The sequence below is a fragment of the Musca autumnalis genome, unplaced genomic scaffold (assembly GCF_047663935.1).
Source record: "Musca autumnalis isolate F117 unplaced genomic scaffold, ASM4766393v1 scaffold_1, whole genome shotgun sequence".
NCBI classification, from domain to species: domain Eukaryota; kingdom Metazoa; phylum Arthropoda; class Insecta; order Diptera; family Muscidae; genus Musca; species Musca autumnalis.
This window is the reverse complement of record NW_027411644.1, coordinates 149,729,322-149,747,367: the sequence shown is the minus strand read 5'-3', so window position 1 is coordinate 149,747,367 and position 18,046 is coordinate 149,729,322. Positions and strand designations below refer to the sequence as shown.

The 18,046-nt window shown below is 33.9% G+C and overlaps 1 protein-coding gene across 1 annotated transcript; it reads right to left on the bottom strand.

Annotated features, from left to right (window-relative positions):
- Positions 1-501: 501 nt before the first annotated feature.
- LOC141388218 (calcyphosin-like protein) lies at positions 502-16,494 on the bottom strand. The gene is made up of 6 exons (XM_073958240.1): positions 16,347-16,494; positions 2,211-2,359; positions 1,992-2,111; positions 1,862-1,919; positions 1,487-1,699; positions 502-756 (listed from the first exon to the last, which is right to left on the bottom strand). Exons 1-6 carry the CDS (start codon positions 16,362-16,364, stop codon positions 655-657), a joined length of 660 nt encoding a protein of 219 aa, XP_073814341.1. The 5' UTR covers positions 16,365-16,494; the 3' UTR covers positions 502-654.
- Positions 16,495-18,046: the final 1,552 nt, after the last annotated feature.

Genomic DNA, 18,046 nt, shown 5'->3' with positions numbered 1-18,046 from the left:
TACAATTTGTATAAGCCGAATTTCGCATTAGTGGTCTTTTTATCATTAACATACCCCTGTTGTTGGTAAAATGTTTATATACTTTGTTTCATAAACATTTGTGCATTATGCATCTTTTCCAGTCTTTACAGTTCTATGTCTTTGATTAAAGCGCAATTTGGCTTATACAAATTGAAGGAAAGCAAAAATTTGGACTCAGGATTGTTTTTAGTTCATTGAGTATGAACTTAGCAGTTAAATTCGCCTGAAATGATTAACTACCGTATCGTAACAACAGAGCTTAACTCCATTTATTGACAATTGTTAACAATTGAGTTTTATCTTATTTTCATATACCAACAATTCTAAAACAAATTTGTATTTTTCATCTATTTTATCCTGTATTTTAGACAATCTTAACAAGACTTTATATGGACAGACAATTATATTAACCCAGAGTTTGAACACAGATTAGTTCACGTTTTTTTTCACAACTTTAAACACCAGTGAAAAATATTATGATTAATGGAAATAATTAGTATAAAATAGTTTAAAATCGTTTATTGGAAATATAAGCAAAACACACACAGATAATTTTTAAATTTATAAACTCTTAAAATGTATGTTAAAATAAAGGCAATCAATAATTATATTTAGATACTTCCCGATTGGTATTCACAGCGCAAAAGCACGTCTCATCATTAAGTCAAAGTACATGTTGTTATCAATGGATGCACTAATCGTGGCATAATAGTTTATAAACTCCTCCTTGGTAATCTGGTGTAAACGGAAAAATAAATTAAACAAATATGTATTAGTTGTAATATATTTGAATAAATTGGAGCGATGTGATATTTTTAAAATCCTAGCAAAGTTAACCAAATATGTCAAGAATATACTCACAGAGTGTCACATCTCCAAAAATATAGTTTTTAGTAAAACGCGTTTTAAATTGACTATTGAGAACTGACTTCCAAACATAAAAAGATTATTACACCAAAAATAAAATAACTACTTGGACCATCATTTGTAATGAGCGAGCCAGATATCAGTGCTAAATTTCTGTGCATGATCAAGCATGTTTGAAGTGTTCTAGCGCTTCATTTATGATAAACTCCTAGTAAATGAGCTGTAACTCATGAAAATTTGACACAAGATAAAGGCGTAGAAAAAATAGAAATTGCTTACGCAGAAAACCCAGTTTTTGAGTTATGCCACTCTTTGAGTAAATGGGCGATATGTACATCTTAGGGTCTGAGATGAATCGTTCGAGGAGATACAAATGACAAACTTGGTTTTTAGAATTTAATTGTCTCTAGTACTTATCTCGCTGCATAAGTTATTTTCATTTACAAAATTAGACAATAAATTTCAGCTTTATTACTTGTACCGACAAAGAAATTGCATAATTAGGAAAGTTTTTGTTTTTCTTTGTCGACGATAGCGTAAAAGTGTACCATTGTCCATAGCATATTTAATATAAATAAAAAGAAAAAAAAATACTCACTACGCCATCATTATTTCCACGTCCTCCTTCGAAATTATTCAAGTACTCTGTAAGTAATTCATCTTCAGACATTTCACCGGTTTCATACTTGGGATGTTCCTTCACAGAGTAAACATTTTTCAAGTCATTCACTGTAATGACACCATCGTTATCTGCATCCATTTTATTAAAGGCTTGATCAATGATGTCTAGACGGCACTGCGGCATGGGTGGCTATTTCAAATGTTAAATACAATTTAGTAAAATCGTTGAGGAAACAAATACGAAATATGATCAAACAAATTGTTCTCATGGTACACAGAATGTGTAGCATAAAACTGAACCAAGTTAAATATTAATAACCAGTGTCATTACTTCAACTTTATGTATACTTACCCGTAACTTTAATAAGAACTCTGTCATATTAATGGAGCCACTGCCATCCTCATCAAACCTGTAATATAATCATGACAAAATTCATGTTATTCATTTCAATGATGCCATAACTGGTTGATGATGAACTTACTGCTGGAACAGTTCTTGCAATTCTTCGGCACTCAAGTCGAGCCCAAAATCACGTATACCTTTGACGAATTCTTCTTCGTTTAATGCTTTGCTGCCATCATCGTCCATGTTACGAAAAGCCCTGCCAACATTGTAATTATTCAGCAACGAAGCACACGTAATGAAATGAAAAAGTATTAAAAAATGTATCTCAATTTTATGGTGGGCATAGGACAAATACCTGCCAAGACCTGAGATGCCGGTTGCTCCACGACTAAAGCATAATAAACGCAATTTAGTTAATGTGTCCTTTTCAGTACCATCGGTCAATTCCCGTTGCGATTTGTTAATGAGTTTCGCTTCATGTGAATAGAGATTTTTGGTTTTATTCTAAAACAAGAAGAGAAATGTTTTAATTAGTAGCCATCGTAGCCGAAATGGTTACAGATTGTCTAACTGTGGGATGGGGGACAAATAATACATTAGCCCCCTACGAATATCATTGTAATTTAATGATTCCACATTCAACAGGATTTTTATGGTTATTTTTCATTATGCCGTTGTATGCCTCGACATACATACATACATACGAATCTGTACAAGATATAAATTATATATTTTATGGCTGCAACGAATAGGATTCCACCAACCATGAGAAATCATACAATTAATATTTATGTCTACGAAGTGGAATTGATATCAGAGTCAAGTCGTATCGATCTAAGCTATGTACACACTTATAGTCGGGAACGCGATTTATTTCGAGTTATAAGTTTTATGGGTTTTATGACACAAATTCAATTTCAGAATTTAAATGTTGTAAGTCCAAATTAAACTCTGCATTCTGAAAGGATACTGACGCTAGTGTAGATACGATATAAAATAAAATTTTATTCCACTCCAATTACTTAGAAACGGTTCTGTGATTTTAGCTTTTAATTTTAACTGTGATTTTATTTATTTTCTTTTAATCATTATTTACTAGTGCACCTAGCGAATTTCGTCTCGCAATTGATGATTTCAATTCGAATTGGTGACTTCAGTTCAGTTCCGATTTCAATTGAACATTACAATTAGATATTTGTGTTAAATACGATTTATACTATGTTTACATTTACGAAATCCACTCGATTTCATCTGTCAATTCCTTTATGTATACGTCAAATGAAAACTCATCTGAATTCGATTGGATTTCATTTGACGTTTGAGCAATGGAATTGGCAGTTTAAATCGAGTGGATTTCGTAAATGTAAACATAGTATTAGAATCTTTGACGTACTAAGAGAAATTTTCCGAGTAAATAGTAAATTTTGTGTTTATTTAATTTTTGCCCTATTAGGGCGAAGTCATTACTAATGAGATTTTTAATTAATGATGAATTGAGCCACATGATTAAAAAAGTTTTTTTTATACCCTCCACCATAGGATGGGGGTATATTAAGTTTGTCACTACGTTTGTAACTACCCGAAATAATCATTGTAGACCCCACAAAGTATATATATTCTTGATCAGCGTGCAATTCTACGTCGATATAGCTACGTCCGTCCGTCTGTCCGTCTGTGGAAATCACTCTAGCGTCCGAACGGATTGACGTAGGTTGATGAAATTTTGGGAAAATAAGTTATATTTACGTAGGACTTTTGGTATTGAAAGCGGGCTATGTAGGTCCACGCTTTCGTATAGCCCCCATACAAAATGACGCATCGTCGTTTTAAGGAATTTTTAAGATATTTGGCCCAATTTACCACCGAATTGGTTGTAATTTGGTATTTTGTGTCTTCAGAGGCCAGAAAACATTCCTACCAAAGTTGGGTTATATAGGTCAACGTTTTGGTATAGCCCCCACATATGGCCCCTTATAAAGTACGCGTCATTTTAATATATTTTGAATGTATTAGACCATTTGACCAAAGAATCGGTTGTAACTTTGTATTTTTTGTTTCCAGAGGCTAAGAAACATTTCTATCATAAAATGTTTATATAGGTCCACGTGTTGATATAGCCCCCATAATACAATATCTCCCGATTTTCGATATTTTGAACGTTTTAGCCTCATTATCACACCGAGATGGCTGAAATTTGGTATTTAGTCTTCTTTAGGCGTATAAAACTTTCCCCCAGAAATTTTTAGGTATAGGCCCACGCCATCATATAGCCCCCATAGAACGGTACCTTCCGAATTTCGGTATTTTGAAGGTTGTGGCCATATTAATCCACCGAAATGGCTGAAATTTTTGGTGGAGGGTATAAAAAGTTCGGCCCGATCGAACTTAACGCTTTTCTTACTTGTTCAATTTTCAATGATTAAATTTTATAAGGAACATGTGTTTTAATTTTAATACCGAATGAGAGAATTGGTAATATTCAAGATAGGTGGTCGCTATTTCTGATGAAGCAACTACTACAGTCATTTTTGTTCTTGGACGAATGTTACGCGGAATATGATTAATGTGCCGTATAGAATCAAATATTTTGTGTTTCTGGTCTCCTCTGTTCGCAAAGCCATAAAACAGCTGCTGTAACGTGCGGTCTTCGGAGATAATCAAATTTTTTTAAATGTCTTCGGAAATTTCATTTAATTGCATTTTCCAAAGTGGAAGGCAATGAACGCCATTGTTGACTGTGTTTTGAAGAAATGGACTCACTAATTCTAACAAATGTTGATTTCTGTTAAATTAGGAATCCTCTCGGAATTTTTCATAGTTTTTACCATTATACGTTAAAAATTGTAATACAGTTCCAACCTGAACTTGCTTTGAGAGACATCTATATATATAAACAAGTGAGAAAAGGCTATAGTCGGTACGGGGCCGACTATGTGATACCCTACACCACTACCTTTGTGCATTATCTTTTCACTCGAAAGCATGTCTTTTAGGGAGATACGAAAGTTTTCACCTATGTATCCGATCAAAATTCCGACCTGTAGTGTGATTGCACAAAAAGTGGAAAAAAGGGATGTATTACCGACTATTGCGATATGTCTATTATTTTACCACCTACGCCAACCTACTTTGCATAATTTTAAAGATGGGATTTTCTACTTTCTCAGTCAGGCTTTGCTTTTAGATGGTCCCCAACCAAAGGTGTGATATCCGTCATTATTATTAAAATCGCAAAACTTAAAAGTTGGGTTTTATTTGAGACTATTGCGATATCTTGTTTGTTTGATCACCAACGTGAACCTATTTTACATCATTAGAAAGGTGATATTTTCTACTTTCATCGTTGGGTTTTGCTTTTGGTATACCCCATATAGAAGCTGAGATATTCGCTTTGAAGAAAAACGTTGTCTTTTTATCCAAATAAATTTTTGCCCATTACGACCCCTAAATATTATGCGACCATCACCAAAATCAATAGGCTTTTTTATCTGTGAGACCCCCATTAACCATCAAAATTTCGTGACGATCCGATCAAAATTGCGACCTGTAGCGGATTTCCAAAAAAAGTGAAAAATGGGATGTATTACCGACTATTGCGATATCTCCGTTATTTGGTCACCTACGCCGACCTAGTTTGCATCATTGTAAAGACGGGATCTTCTACTTTCATAGTCAGGCTTTGCTTTTGGAAAGTCCCCATCCAAAGCTGTGATATTCGTCATTATGATTAAAATCGCAAAAATGAAAAGTTGAGTTTTATTTGCGACTATTGTGATATCTTCGTTGTTTGATCAGTTAAGAGAACCTGCTTAACATCATTGGAAAGGTGATATTTTCTACTTTCATTGTCAGGTTCTGCTTTTGGTATACCCCTTATAGAAGCTGAGCTATTCGCTTTGGAAAAAAACGTTGTCTTTTTATCCAAATAAGTTTTTTGCCCATTCCGGCCCTAAATGTTATCCGACCATCACCAAAATCAATAGGCTTCTTCCTCTGTGGGACCCCCATTAACCCTCATAATTTCGTGACTATCCGATCAAAATTGCGACCTGTAGCGGGATTTCCAAAAAAATGGATAAATGGGATGTATTACCGACTGCTGCGATATCTCCGTTATTTGGTCACCTACACCGACCTAGTTTGCATCATTGTAAAGATGAAATCTTCTACTTTCATGGGCAGGCTTTGCTTTTGGAAAGTCTCCAATCAAAGCTGTGATATTCATCATTATAATTAAAATCGCAAAACTGAAAATTTGGGTTTTATTTACGACTATTGTCATATCTTCGTTGTTTGATCACCTACGATAACCTACTTTGCATCATTAGAAAGGTGATATTTTCTACTTTCATTGTCAGGTTGTACTTTTGGTATACCCCATACAGAAGCTGAGATATTCGCTTTGGAAGAAAACGTTGTCTTTTTATCCACATAAGTTTTTTGCCCATTCTGACCCCTAAATATTATCCGACCATCACCAAAATCAATAGGCTTCTTCCCCTCCGGGACCCCCACCAACATCCGAAATTTCGTGACGATCCGATCAAAATTGCGACCTGTAGCGTGATTGCAAGGTTTAGATGGACAGACGGACGGACGGACGGACTGACGGACGGACACACATAGCCAGATCGACTCAGCTCGTCGAGACATTCATTTTGGTATATATAAGTATGGGTCTACGACCATTATTTCGATGCGTTACAAACTTTTTGGCCAAAACCAACTTATAATACCCTCCCCACATAGTGGTGTAGGGTATAAAAAGCTTAGTGATGAGTGAGTGAGTGAGTGAGTGAGTGAGTGAGTGACTGACATATCATCGCCCAGACGAAACCGCTGAAGCTAGAAAGCTGAAATTTTGACTGTGGGTTGCTGTCGGTGTGTAGGGGTGAGATAAGGCTGGGTTTTTGGAAATTCGACCTAGAAGGGTACGAAAAGTACTAAAAGGTACTAAATATGGTACCCTTGGTATTAGGCAAACGGGAAGAGCTAGAATTCTGAAATTTGGAATGAGGGTAACCGATGGAGAGTTAGAAAGATGTACCAAAGGGTTTTTGGAAATTCGACCTCTAAGTGTACGAAAATGTCTAAAAGTTACAAAATTTAGTACCAGTTGTATGTTTTGAACGGATTTAGCTAGAAACTTTGAATTTGGTATGTAAATGAAGGTTGGGAAGTGGTGCTTATAAAAGGAAATGGTTTAGGAAATTCATACTCATGTGTACGAAAAGTACTAAATGGTACTAAATTTAGTACAATTTGGATTTGGGTGAAAGGATAGAGCTGGAAACCTGAAATTTGCAACTAAGATTACTGACGGAGTATAGGATTGAGATATGGGGGTAGTTTTGGAAATTCGTACTTATGTGTACGAAAAGTACTAAATGGTACTAAAATTACTACAACTTGGATTTGGGTGAACGGATAAAGTTCGACACCTGAAATTTGGAATTAAGATTACTGTTGGAGTGTAGAATTGAGATAGGTTTGGAAATTCGTAAATTATGTGAACGAAAAGTACTAAATGGTACTATATTTAGTACAACTTATATTTGGGTTAACGGAAATAGCTGGAAACCTGAAATTTGGAATTAAGATTACTGACGGAGTATAGGATTGAGATATGGGGGTAGTTTTGGAAATTCGTACTTATGTGTACGAAAAGTACTAAATGGTACTAAAATTACTACAACTTGGATTTGGGTGAAAGAATAAAGTTCGTAACCTGAAATTTGGAATTAAGATTACTGTTGGAGTGTACAATTGAGATTGGTTTAGAAATTCGTAAATTATGTGAACGAAAAGTACTATATTTAGTACAACTTGGATTTGGGTTGTAAATGAAGCTTGGGAAGTGGTGTTTATAAAAGGAAGTAATAATAAATAATATAAGTGTACGAAAAGTTACAAAATTTGGTACCAATTGCATATTTTGGACGGATATAGGTAGAATCTTGAAATTTGGTATGATAATCAAGGTTAGAAAGTAATGTTGATATGTGGAAATGGTTTTTGAAATTCGTACTCATGTGTACGAAAACTTGTAAATGGTACTAAATTTAGTACAACTTGGATGTGGGTGAAAGGATAGAGCTGAAAACCTGAAACTTGGAGTAAAGATTACTGTTGCAGTGTAGCATTCAGACATGGAGGTCTTTGAGCAGTCGTACTTATGTGTACGAAAAGTACTAAATGGTACTACATTTAGTTCATCTTGGATTTGGGTGAACTGATAGAACTAGAATCCTGAAATTTGGTATTAAGATTGCTCTTGGGGTGTAGGATTTAGGAAGTTTTGGAAATTCGTACTTATGGGTACGAAAAGTACTAAATGGTAATAACAATTTGGATATGGGTGAACGGATTGAGCTCCAATCGTGAAATTTGGAATTAAGATTACTGTGGGAGTGTAGGATTGAGGATGTATTGGAAAATTGTACTTATTGGTACGAAAAGTACTAAATGGTACGGATAGAGCTCGAATCCTAAAATTTGGAATTAAGATTACTGTGGGAGTCTTGGATTGACGATGTTTTTGAAATTCGTACTAAAGGGGACAAAGTATACTAAATGGTACTAAATTTGGCACAATTTGGATTTGAGCGAACGGATAGAGCTGAAAACCTGAAGCTTGGAATTAAAATTACTGTTGGACTGTAGGATTTAGGAAGTTTGGAAAATTTGTACTTATGGGCACGAAACGTACTGAGTTGTACTAAATTTGGTACAATTTGGATTTAGTTGAACGGATAAAGCTTGAACCCTGAAATTTTGAATTATCAGCGTGTTTTTGTAAAAAGTTTTTGATATAAATGGTTGGTATAAGAAGGACATTTTTTAAGTTTATACCCAGGTGTATGAAAAGTACTAAATTGCGTGAAAGATAATATAAGGAGTTTTTTGAAACGCCTACAAATTCTAAAATTTGGTATGCGGGTTGCTGATGGCTGAAATGGCATCGGAAATATTTACTATTAGGCTACAAAAAGTACTGAACGATACTAAAATTGGTCTTGGGTTTATTTGTTTACAAGTATGTTTTACCTTCTGATGACAGAAAGCCCCTAATTAATATGCCTAAAAAATGTGAGATAATGTGTAAGGGTGAGTTACGGCTGTTTTTTAGAACTGGTACGAAATGTATTTAAATAAAATTTAATATTGATTACAAATTTTCTTAGTGCAACAACATTTTCAGTGTTCGCTATTTCCATATTAAATATTGTTTATTTGTTTTTTATATTCTTTTCGCATACGAAGTAGCGGGCATTTTGCTAGTTATTAATAAAATTAATGGTACAGACCTGCTAAATAGACCAATAAACATTATAGCTATAAATGAAAACAAAAAATTATTGACATTTTACTCCTTAATGGATGTTGACAGATTTTATGTGAGGAGGATGTATATTCGCTAATATCTTAAAATGCGCATTTGCATCAAAATCTGTTGCAATTTTGTTTTCAACATTTAAAATACCTAACATGAAGGAACCCGTCATATGGGGGCTATACCAAAAACGCGTATCTACGATGCTAATATTTCGCACAGTGATTTTCTATCTACGAAGAACATAAAATGCTGAAATACAACCAAATACATTGGAAAATGTGTCTGTAACATTTAAAATAGGTCCCATCTACCGGTACCGTTCAATGGGGGCTATACCTAAACGCGAACCTATATTGAAAATATTTTGTACATAAGTTTTCTATCCGCTAAAACCTGAATATACCAATTTGCAGCAAAATCGATTGAAAAATGAATGTAAAACGTAAAAGCGGCAGCCAGCGTTACATGCTACGGGAAGCCGCGGGCCTATGTGGCCCAATTTGAGCCAAACACTATCCACTAAGATAAGAGACATTTTTGCAAAATTTTAGGAATCTACGCCCTTTCCTTTGAAAGTTGTTAGCAAAGTTCCGCTGAAGTGCTCATATTTCGCACTGTGCATTGGTTGCGTCGTTTTTATTGGGATAGCTGATACAATCCCATTTGTTGTTGTTTTTTTATTTTAAAGCAACTAATTTATTAGTGGAAAAAGTTTGGCATTGTTCGCCTAGGGGTAAGGCAGGGAAGACTAGTTTCTTCTCATTGATGTTTTTTCTTTGTTAACCTTTATATTTCGAGCTGACGATTGATGCGTATAAAAAGTGTTTTGTTGAAGAAGTTATTGAAAAATAAATATTATTAATTATTATTAATTATTATGACACCGCAGCGAGATAGAAGACCGAAAATAAGAAGACACGTGTCCCGGCGTTTTTCCCTATTACTTCAACTTCAACGAAGTCGCGAAAGTTGCAGGCTGTTTTTGTTGACTTTGCCTGAGAACCGTATATGTTTTTTACAAAAATACAACACCAGTACCACGTGGGGAATTTTGTCCTAATAATGAAAACACGTTTCTATGATCGATTCGATGAAAAAATTTTCCGCGCCGTCTGTAATTACTAAAACCCTTTTGATATTTTTTCTACTTATAATATAAAATTTGCTTTGTTTGAATAAATATTCATAGAAAAAAATACAATTCTCACAGGCAAAGTCATTAAAAACTGTCTGTAACATTCGCGAATTTGTTGCAAATGACACCATATTCTCTTGTCCAATAGGTACAATAAATATAAACATAAAATTCGCGAGTTTATAAAGAAAAAACAAAAATTGCAATAGTGTCAAAAATTCCTAAAATGCTCCGAAATGGCGCGATTTGAGAACAAATTGGTCCAGAACGCTTTGATAATGATTTTAAATTAGATTACAAAAAAATAAAAATTTTAAAAGCAAATATGTTGTCATAACAGCCAAAATTAAAAAATGCATTACTGAACTTCAATGCATTTGGTGCGGAAACTTTTTTCGCGATAGAGAAAAATTGACGCCGCATTTCATAATAGTTTTCCATGCTCTACACGGCTATGTGGTGGTATTTTTGATATTTGCAAAAAAGTGCAAAAAGTTATAACCCTAATGAATATGTACTGTTAAGAGATGGAATGGGACTACTGAATGTTTTAAAATTTCCATAGTAACAGAACTGACGAGCTAATATAATTAATCAAAGTCAGGCGGAGCCGACAATATGATACCCTACACCACAGTAAATATGTATAAAATATTGAATATTTACATAGTTTCCCTTCACGTCATGGCTTATTCCTAGGAGGAGTATAATAGTGGATTAATTGGCTGTCTTTCATGTTTCCAGTAAATATTACAGCTCAAAAATGATTTCCTGTAGCGAGAATGAATAAACTTTTGCCTATTAATGCCTAAAATAACGTTCGATCAATTTAGGTATTAAAAACGTTCCGTACAAACCACAATTTTAAATTATATATTTGTGAATAAATACTTGGAGTGCAGTGGGATTCTCTAACGCACCGACAAAAATCGGTAGAATTAAAATGCTTATGATTTCTGTAATAAACGAAATTTGTCGGTAAGTTAGCAACCAAAATAAAGTCCTACGGATAGCAACGGTGTTGCCAACGTTTTTTCATACTTTTCATTCATAATTTTGAGTTTTGATTATACCAAGGCCTATACAAGGTCGGCCATTAAGCCTACCTGATTATTATGTTTGTTGTCAAAAACATTATTGTGATTTAAAATACAAACAAAGACATAAATACAACTAAGAACGTTTTCACACGATAAGGTTTGCCTGCTCAAAAATGCGTTGTCCGTTTTGGTTCTCATTCGTAAATTGTGTCAGTGTTGAAACAAAATGTGGAAGTAAGTGAACGAAAACGTACATAAAGTACTTTTTTGATAAATTCGTTCAAGAAATATTTTTTATTTAATTTGTATTATACAAACATTACTTCAAGAACATGTTATGATTTTTTAATTAATTTCTTTTAGTTTTCGTAATTGAGATTATTTTAAATGTTTTGAAAGAAAAATGTTCGAACAGAATTGTTTGTATAAAAGGGGACGAAAAAAATCCATCAAGAAAAATTGCCTAATGTAAATCTGATCATGTTATAAGTAATAACTGTTTCCTCACATATTTTTATAAAATTAAAAATGTGTGTGTGCGAAATGTGTAAGAAAAAACTGTAAACAAATACTCATTTTTGTTTTAAATGCTGTAAGAAGTGACAATACACACATAAACCTTTTTGGTACATTTATGTAAAACCGTACTTCTTTTTGTTCAAAAAGTACGCTTGTATAAAATGACTTCAAAAACGCAACACTAGATGTGAAAATTACGAATGAGAGTCAAAACGGAAACCACGTTTTTGAGCAGTCAAACCTTATCGTCTGAAAACGTTCTAAGACTAGACAAAATGCATGCAACAAAAAAATGTTTACGAAACTTTGTATAGAAACATTACCCTTAACATATTGCAGTTAATTCAAAATCGCAACCAAGGAGGAACATTTCATGTAATGGTATCAGAAACGAAATTTATGAATTCAAGGGTCTATTCAAGAATAATTCTATGTCAATTGGATCGGTAAATTCGGTTAAATGCGTAAAAATGTATAAAAGAAAAAAATGTTATATTACCATATCGTAATATAACATTATGTTAAATTCAAAAGCCATTCACTGAAGAATGATAGCAAAAAAATGTCTTATCTTGTTGTATTTATGTCTTTGTACAAAGAAACTCAAATCACAATAATGACAAATCTATTATGTTTGTTGTAGAAAGTTGTTAACAGAATACTGAATGGCCGACCTTCTGTGGGCCTTGGATTATATCCTACACCACTATGTGGGGAGGGTATTATAAATAATAATAATATTCAAGGGACGAAGTGGGCAAAAACGTAATCGGAAGGTACCTATGGGGACTATACGAAGATGTGGACCTCTATGGACCTAATTTCAGGTGGAAAGTTTTATACCCCCAACGAAGACTAAGTACCAAATTTCAGCCAATAGGTCCCTGGAAACCTTTATAATTTTCAAACATAGAGTAGTCAGTAATCGTCAATGGGAAGTACATATGTCTGGCCTCCACATGTGTTCCAAAGAAATTTTGTGGAGAATCGTTTAAAAATGTTCATAGGATTTATAGTTTTTGTACTATTTAGATTTCAGGTGGATAGTTTTATGCCCCTAACGAAATTGAAGGAAGCACTCATAATTATAAAATTTGTTTAATAGGGAGAGTTTTTTTTTACTGACACGACAACATTGCGAAGTGGTTCCAGCTATAGACAAAAATAAAAAACTGAACGTCAAATTTTTGGTAGAACTTTTTAAAAAGATATTAGTTTTCGTCTCATCCAAACGCGTTCTTCTTAAGAATAGCTCCAAGAGTCAGAACATTTGATTTTTTTGTAGTGAGTACGACTTACAATTTACGTGTAAAGGTCAAAGGTTAAATTTTAATGAGATTTTTTATTGAAAACGGTTGTTCTACTCAAAAAGTGATTAGAGTAAATATTGTAAAGAGAAAAATTATCTACAAGTTTTGTCTTTATAATTTTTCTAGAAGGAGCCATTCTTGAGATATAGCTGTTCTAAAAAACACAATATTTTTATGCACATATAAGAAAAAAAAAGCACATATTCGCACAACCGGTTCTGTTGCCCCAAAAAATATATGTTCCCTTGAAGAGCGCACTTCTGCCTATCATTTAAAAAATCTAATAAAATCGGAGAATCTTTAGTAGAGTTATTAGCCTATTTAAGCCACATGTGTAATCGTAAGCCCAACGGGAACGACTCCAACGAAATCTCTCCGATTTTGTTCTAATTTTTATTCGAAGGTAGGGTTTGCTGCGCTGTTTGCGGTAATGTATAATTTTCATGGGCGCAGGGTCCGGTTCGAAAGTTATTCGACCCGAAAGGCTAGATTTAAAAATCGGGTTAGACCCGGTTCTACTAAACCGATTACTGAGAAAGTGGATATCGTTTGAAAACTTATGGAAATACCAAACACATGGTGTGGTTATTTTTACCGGTATTTACGAGGCTTATTTTCATTTGACACTTAGATCGCGATAACTCAAAAATAGCAAGTCTTTTTTTTTAATTGTAGAGACTATTCTTGTGGACAATTATTAAATCTACAACTTTTACTTTAGCCGATTTTTGCAAAGTCTTGCCATTTTTGAGCAAAATCCAAAAAAACTGAATAAGGCCTCCAAAATTACCAGAGTACGTAAAAATACTTTAAATAAAATTTCCAATCGTTTCGTTTCGTATTTTCCATAGGAACAATACAAAACGAAACATAACCCTCGTTGGCCGAGCTCGCTGTTTAGTTTCGTTTTGTTTACATTCGTGAGTACGAACAAAACGAAAAGCGAAAAGTACTCAACTCCACAACAACAGATAGAAAACTAAATAGTACTTAACACATGTGAATAAATCAAAAACGTTTGGTGGTTGATAAAATTCACTGTGGTATGCTGATGCTAACTTATAGGGTTGTTAAGCAATCACATGTGTGTGTGTGTGTCTGAGTGTGTCATTGACCATAACGCACGGCAAACGTTTCCCAAAAATACTTGTCGTTTCGGTGGTGAATGAAACAACTTGGCAAAGCATAGCCGAAGTTACATTTCACCAATCGTACGGTTTCCATCTTTTTGCGTTGAAAAGTTTGTGTTTTTGTTTTGGTTGTGAGAATGAAACGATTTAGAGAAGCTGAAATGTTTGTGGCGTTGTGTGATTGGTACGGGAATCGTTTTGTTTCTTTCCGTTCATTGAAAATTACCCTTAATCCCGAATAAATTTTTTACACACATGGATCGATGGGGACCTTTTGGACATTGCTACTAATGTTAAACCCTAGCTCTCCACCAAAATTCAGCTTTTTTTGTGGGAATTTTTGCTATTTCCCCCTTATACGCATGTCTGACGTCCAGTCTTTCGGGTACCTCCCTCACAAAATTTCAAATTGTTTCTGTAAAATGGTGTGGACGATAACTCTCGAATGGAGCAATCGATTGGGTACAAACTTTGCACATCGTTTGAATATTGACTACAGTGGTGACCAATATATTTCCAACAGAAATTCAGTTTTTAGAAAATTTTATTTAAAATAATTTTTTTAAAGTAAAATAAGTCAATTTTTTTCAACTTTAAGTTTTCGATTTAATAAAATTCAGAGTTTAGAGTGCAGTTATATCGTTTATTAGTAAAAGTCAAAGTAGGGTGTCTCGAAAAACATAAGAACGTAGGGATTGGACCCTTACCCGAATGGTTAGTACTGGTCTATTGAAGTTATAACGAGCGGTATCATTGGAAATTCGGGATACTATAAACCTGAAAAGTTCTAAAAAGCTAATCAAATGCTAATTTACCACACTCCATATTAGCCTTGCTAATTGGGGACACTAGATGTAAAATCAACTTTAACGTTGATTTTCTTATTTATTAGCTTGAGTGAGTCATTAGGCTGACAATTATATTTTATGGATCAGTTGTGAGGCATTTTTATGTCAATAATATATGGTGATCTGCTACACGGCATTTTGACATGATGTAAAAAAAATATTTTGTCTCCACAAATATAATCAAATAAAATGAACGTGGACCAATGGCAACCACAAGGAGGACCTTCGGTAATAATTTCGAAACGATTCTGGAATAGCCCTTTAACTGCACTTAAACACAAATGTTGAACTATTGTGAGGGAGGTACCTACCCTAAGGAGTGGACCAATATGACCAATTTTCGAAGTTTAACTAAGTTTGGAAAAATATTATGAGATCCAAAGTTTGGAACAAATCGGTTGCTCCGTTCAAAAGATATCGCGAGTAACATTTTAGAGAAAATTTGTGAACTTTTGCGGGAGAGGCACCAGCTCCATCTCTGAACTTTAAGATTCGCAAAAATAATACACATAATACACATGGTGGCCGTAAGTGTTTTTTACAGCTTTCGGCCAATTTTCTCAGGAAGTATGGACTTGCATCTGCAAAAAACTTGTACCATCGTACCAAAAACAAAAAGAAATTAAAACTATTCCAGAGCAGGTCTTAACTATCGTTGTCGTCTGCTGCCGCTAGACAGACGGACGGAAATGGGTAAATCGACAGCAAATTGCCACCCATTATTTCGATGAGGAAGTACGGAAGTTCAATACGTTTCTTTAGCTCGCTATTTGAAAACTTTAATTTATTTTATTTGAAAACTTTAATTTATTAAACAAATGAGGAAAGTAGAACGATTAACCATATTTGATTCGAAATCGAGTATTTGCCTTCGTTTCCATTTCATTCACCGAGTAACACAGAGGGGCAGTACATCAATTTAAATCTCACTTTAATATAAGGATTTTTAATACAAATAAAATCCATTTGTTCGGCCAGGGTGGTGCATGACAACACGTTTGTTTCCCTTCAATTTGGGTCATCGCAAAAAAGTTTGCGTGTTGAAAACAATTAGTCTTTGTTGGCATCTTGTAAAAGGATAATCACAATTTTTGTTAGTTTGTGGACTCTTTTAATTACAATTTATGTTGGTTGATTGCTACTTTGGTCATGTTATCACGCCACAACACTTACACTTTCTTCGTCAGACATTTTAGCTGTTGAGAAATATTTTCTGGCGACAACTTATAGTTGGTTTTGTCCTCTATTCAACTTTCTACACCGACTGACAACAACAGACTGTAAACAATTTCAATTTCAAATTGAATAGAATGCCAACGGAATATGAACACACAATGTAATTGTATGTATGTGTGTGCGGTTATAACAAAAACAACTTCAGACAGGACACTTCCATATGGTTAATTTACCATGACCTGGAAGGAAGGAAAATGACTCTTGAATAGCAAAATATTGAGTTTAAACTGTAGTAGGCCAAGAGTGGGGTGCTAGTACAACGAGAATATGTACTTATATGGTGATATAAATGCATTAGAGTGATTTTTTTCATTTTGATTCGGGTTGGTAATTTCAAAGTACATTAAGTTCCAGTATGGTTGTTACAGATCAAATCCACCGATTAATAAAAAATATAAAAGCAAGTAAAATCGTCATTAAGGTAAGAGATACATAGCTTGTTATGCCCTCTACCATAATAAAAAATAAAACTTGAGCAAGATATAATCATCGCTGGCAACCCAAAAGCTGGAATGGAGAAATAGGGCAAACTTGTGGCAAAACTTGGATTTCATGTTCATATTGAAATGTGGTGTACAAATTATTTTGTACCTCAGTTTAGTAGAGGATTCGTTATTAAGAAAATATTTGTCATTGTTGAGTAGAGACTGCTTCTGATAAAAACATAAAATCGCCCAAGCCACGTTTAAATTTCGGCTTGAAAGACGAAATAAACGAATTCCCGATAAGCCATCAAAATAGAAGAAGTAAAAAGCGTTTGTCTGGTCCGAACTTTTTAAACCCTTCACCATGAAATATTTTGAGCTAATATTGAATAATTAGTTTTCTTCCTGTTACGAAATAACAATGTTCACAATTTTACTTTGAAAAGTTTTATGACAACTGGGAACCCCAAATACCTAATTTAAGCTCAATTTAAGGTTAAAAAGATGTCGGCTTGAAATATCTAAACAACGAATAGAACATAATGGTTGTATAGAATTTAACAACATTCCCAATGAAATTAAAATTCTACCAAGAATTTAATTTCTTCGTTTAAAAGACAACTAAAATTATATTTTTCACATAATATCGAAATGCTTCTGTAGTGGAATTCTGTAACTTTTTTATTTACCGAACCGACATTGTTAACTACCGAAAAAATTCGGTTGCAATAACGATTTTGTTATTCTGTATTTCTACCTTACCGATTGTTAAAATCGGTAAGTCTTAATGCCGGGCATACACTATGGGCATGCAGAACAGCAACCGATGAACCCTTGTGTAAGTGTGTGATTGAATAGTGTGTGGCATTCCTTCAATCCATATTGCAAAAATGATGAATTTTCCTCCAGAACTCGATTTTGGGTTGAAGTTTTCAAAATTTTTAATTTCCTCACAAATAATATTTGTTGTTTTCAAAAATTAATTGTTGGTTACTTGGAAAATAAACAAAATTCATCGGATTAAAAGGGGTTCATTTACAAAATCAAAACTATTTTGATTTCAATCCTGCCAAAACTACTCCCAAATACATTGACAAAAACTTCAAAATTTACTAATACTATTACAAATGCTGTCCTGCATGCCCATAGTGTATGCCCGGCATAACGACAAATATCGGTATAAATATAAAATGTCAAAAAATAAATTAAAGA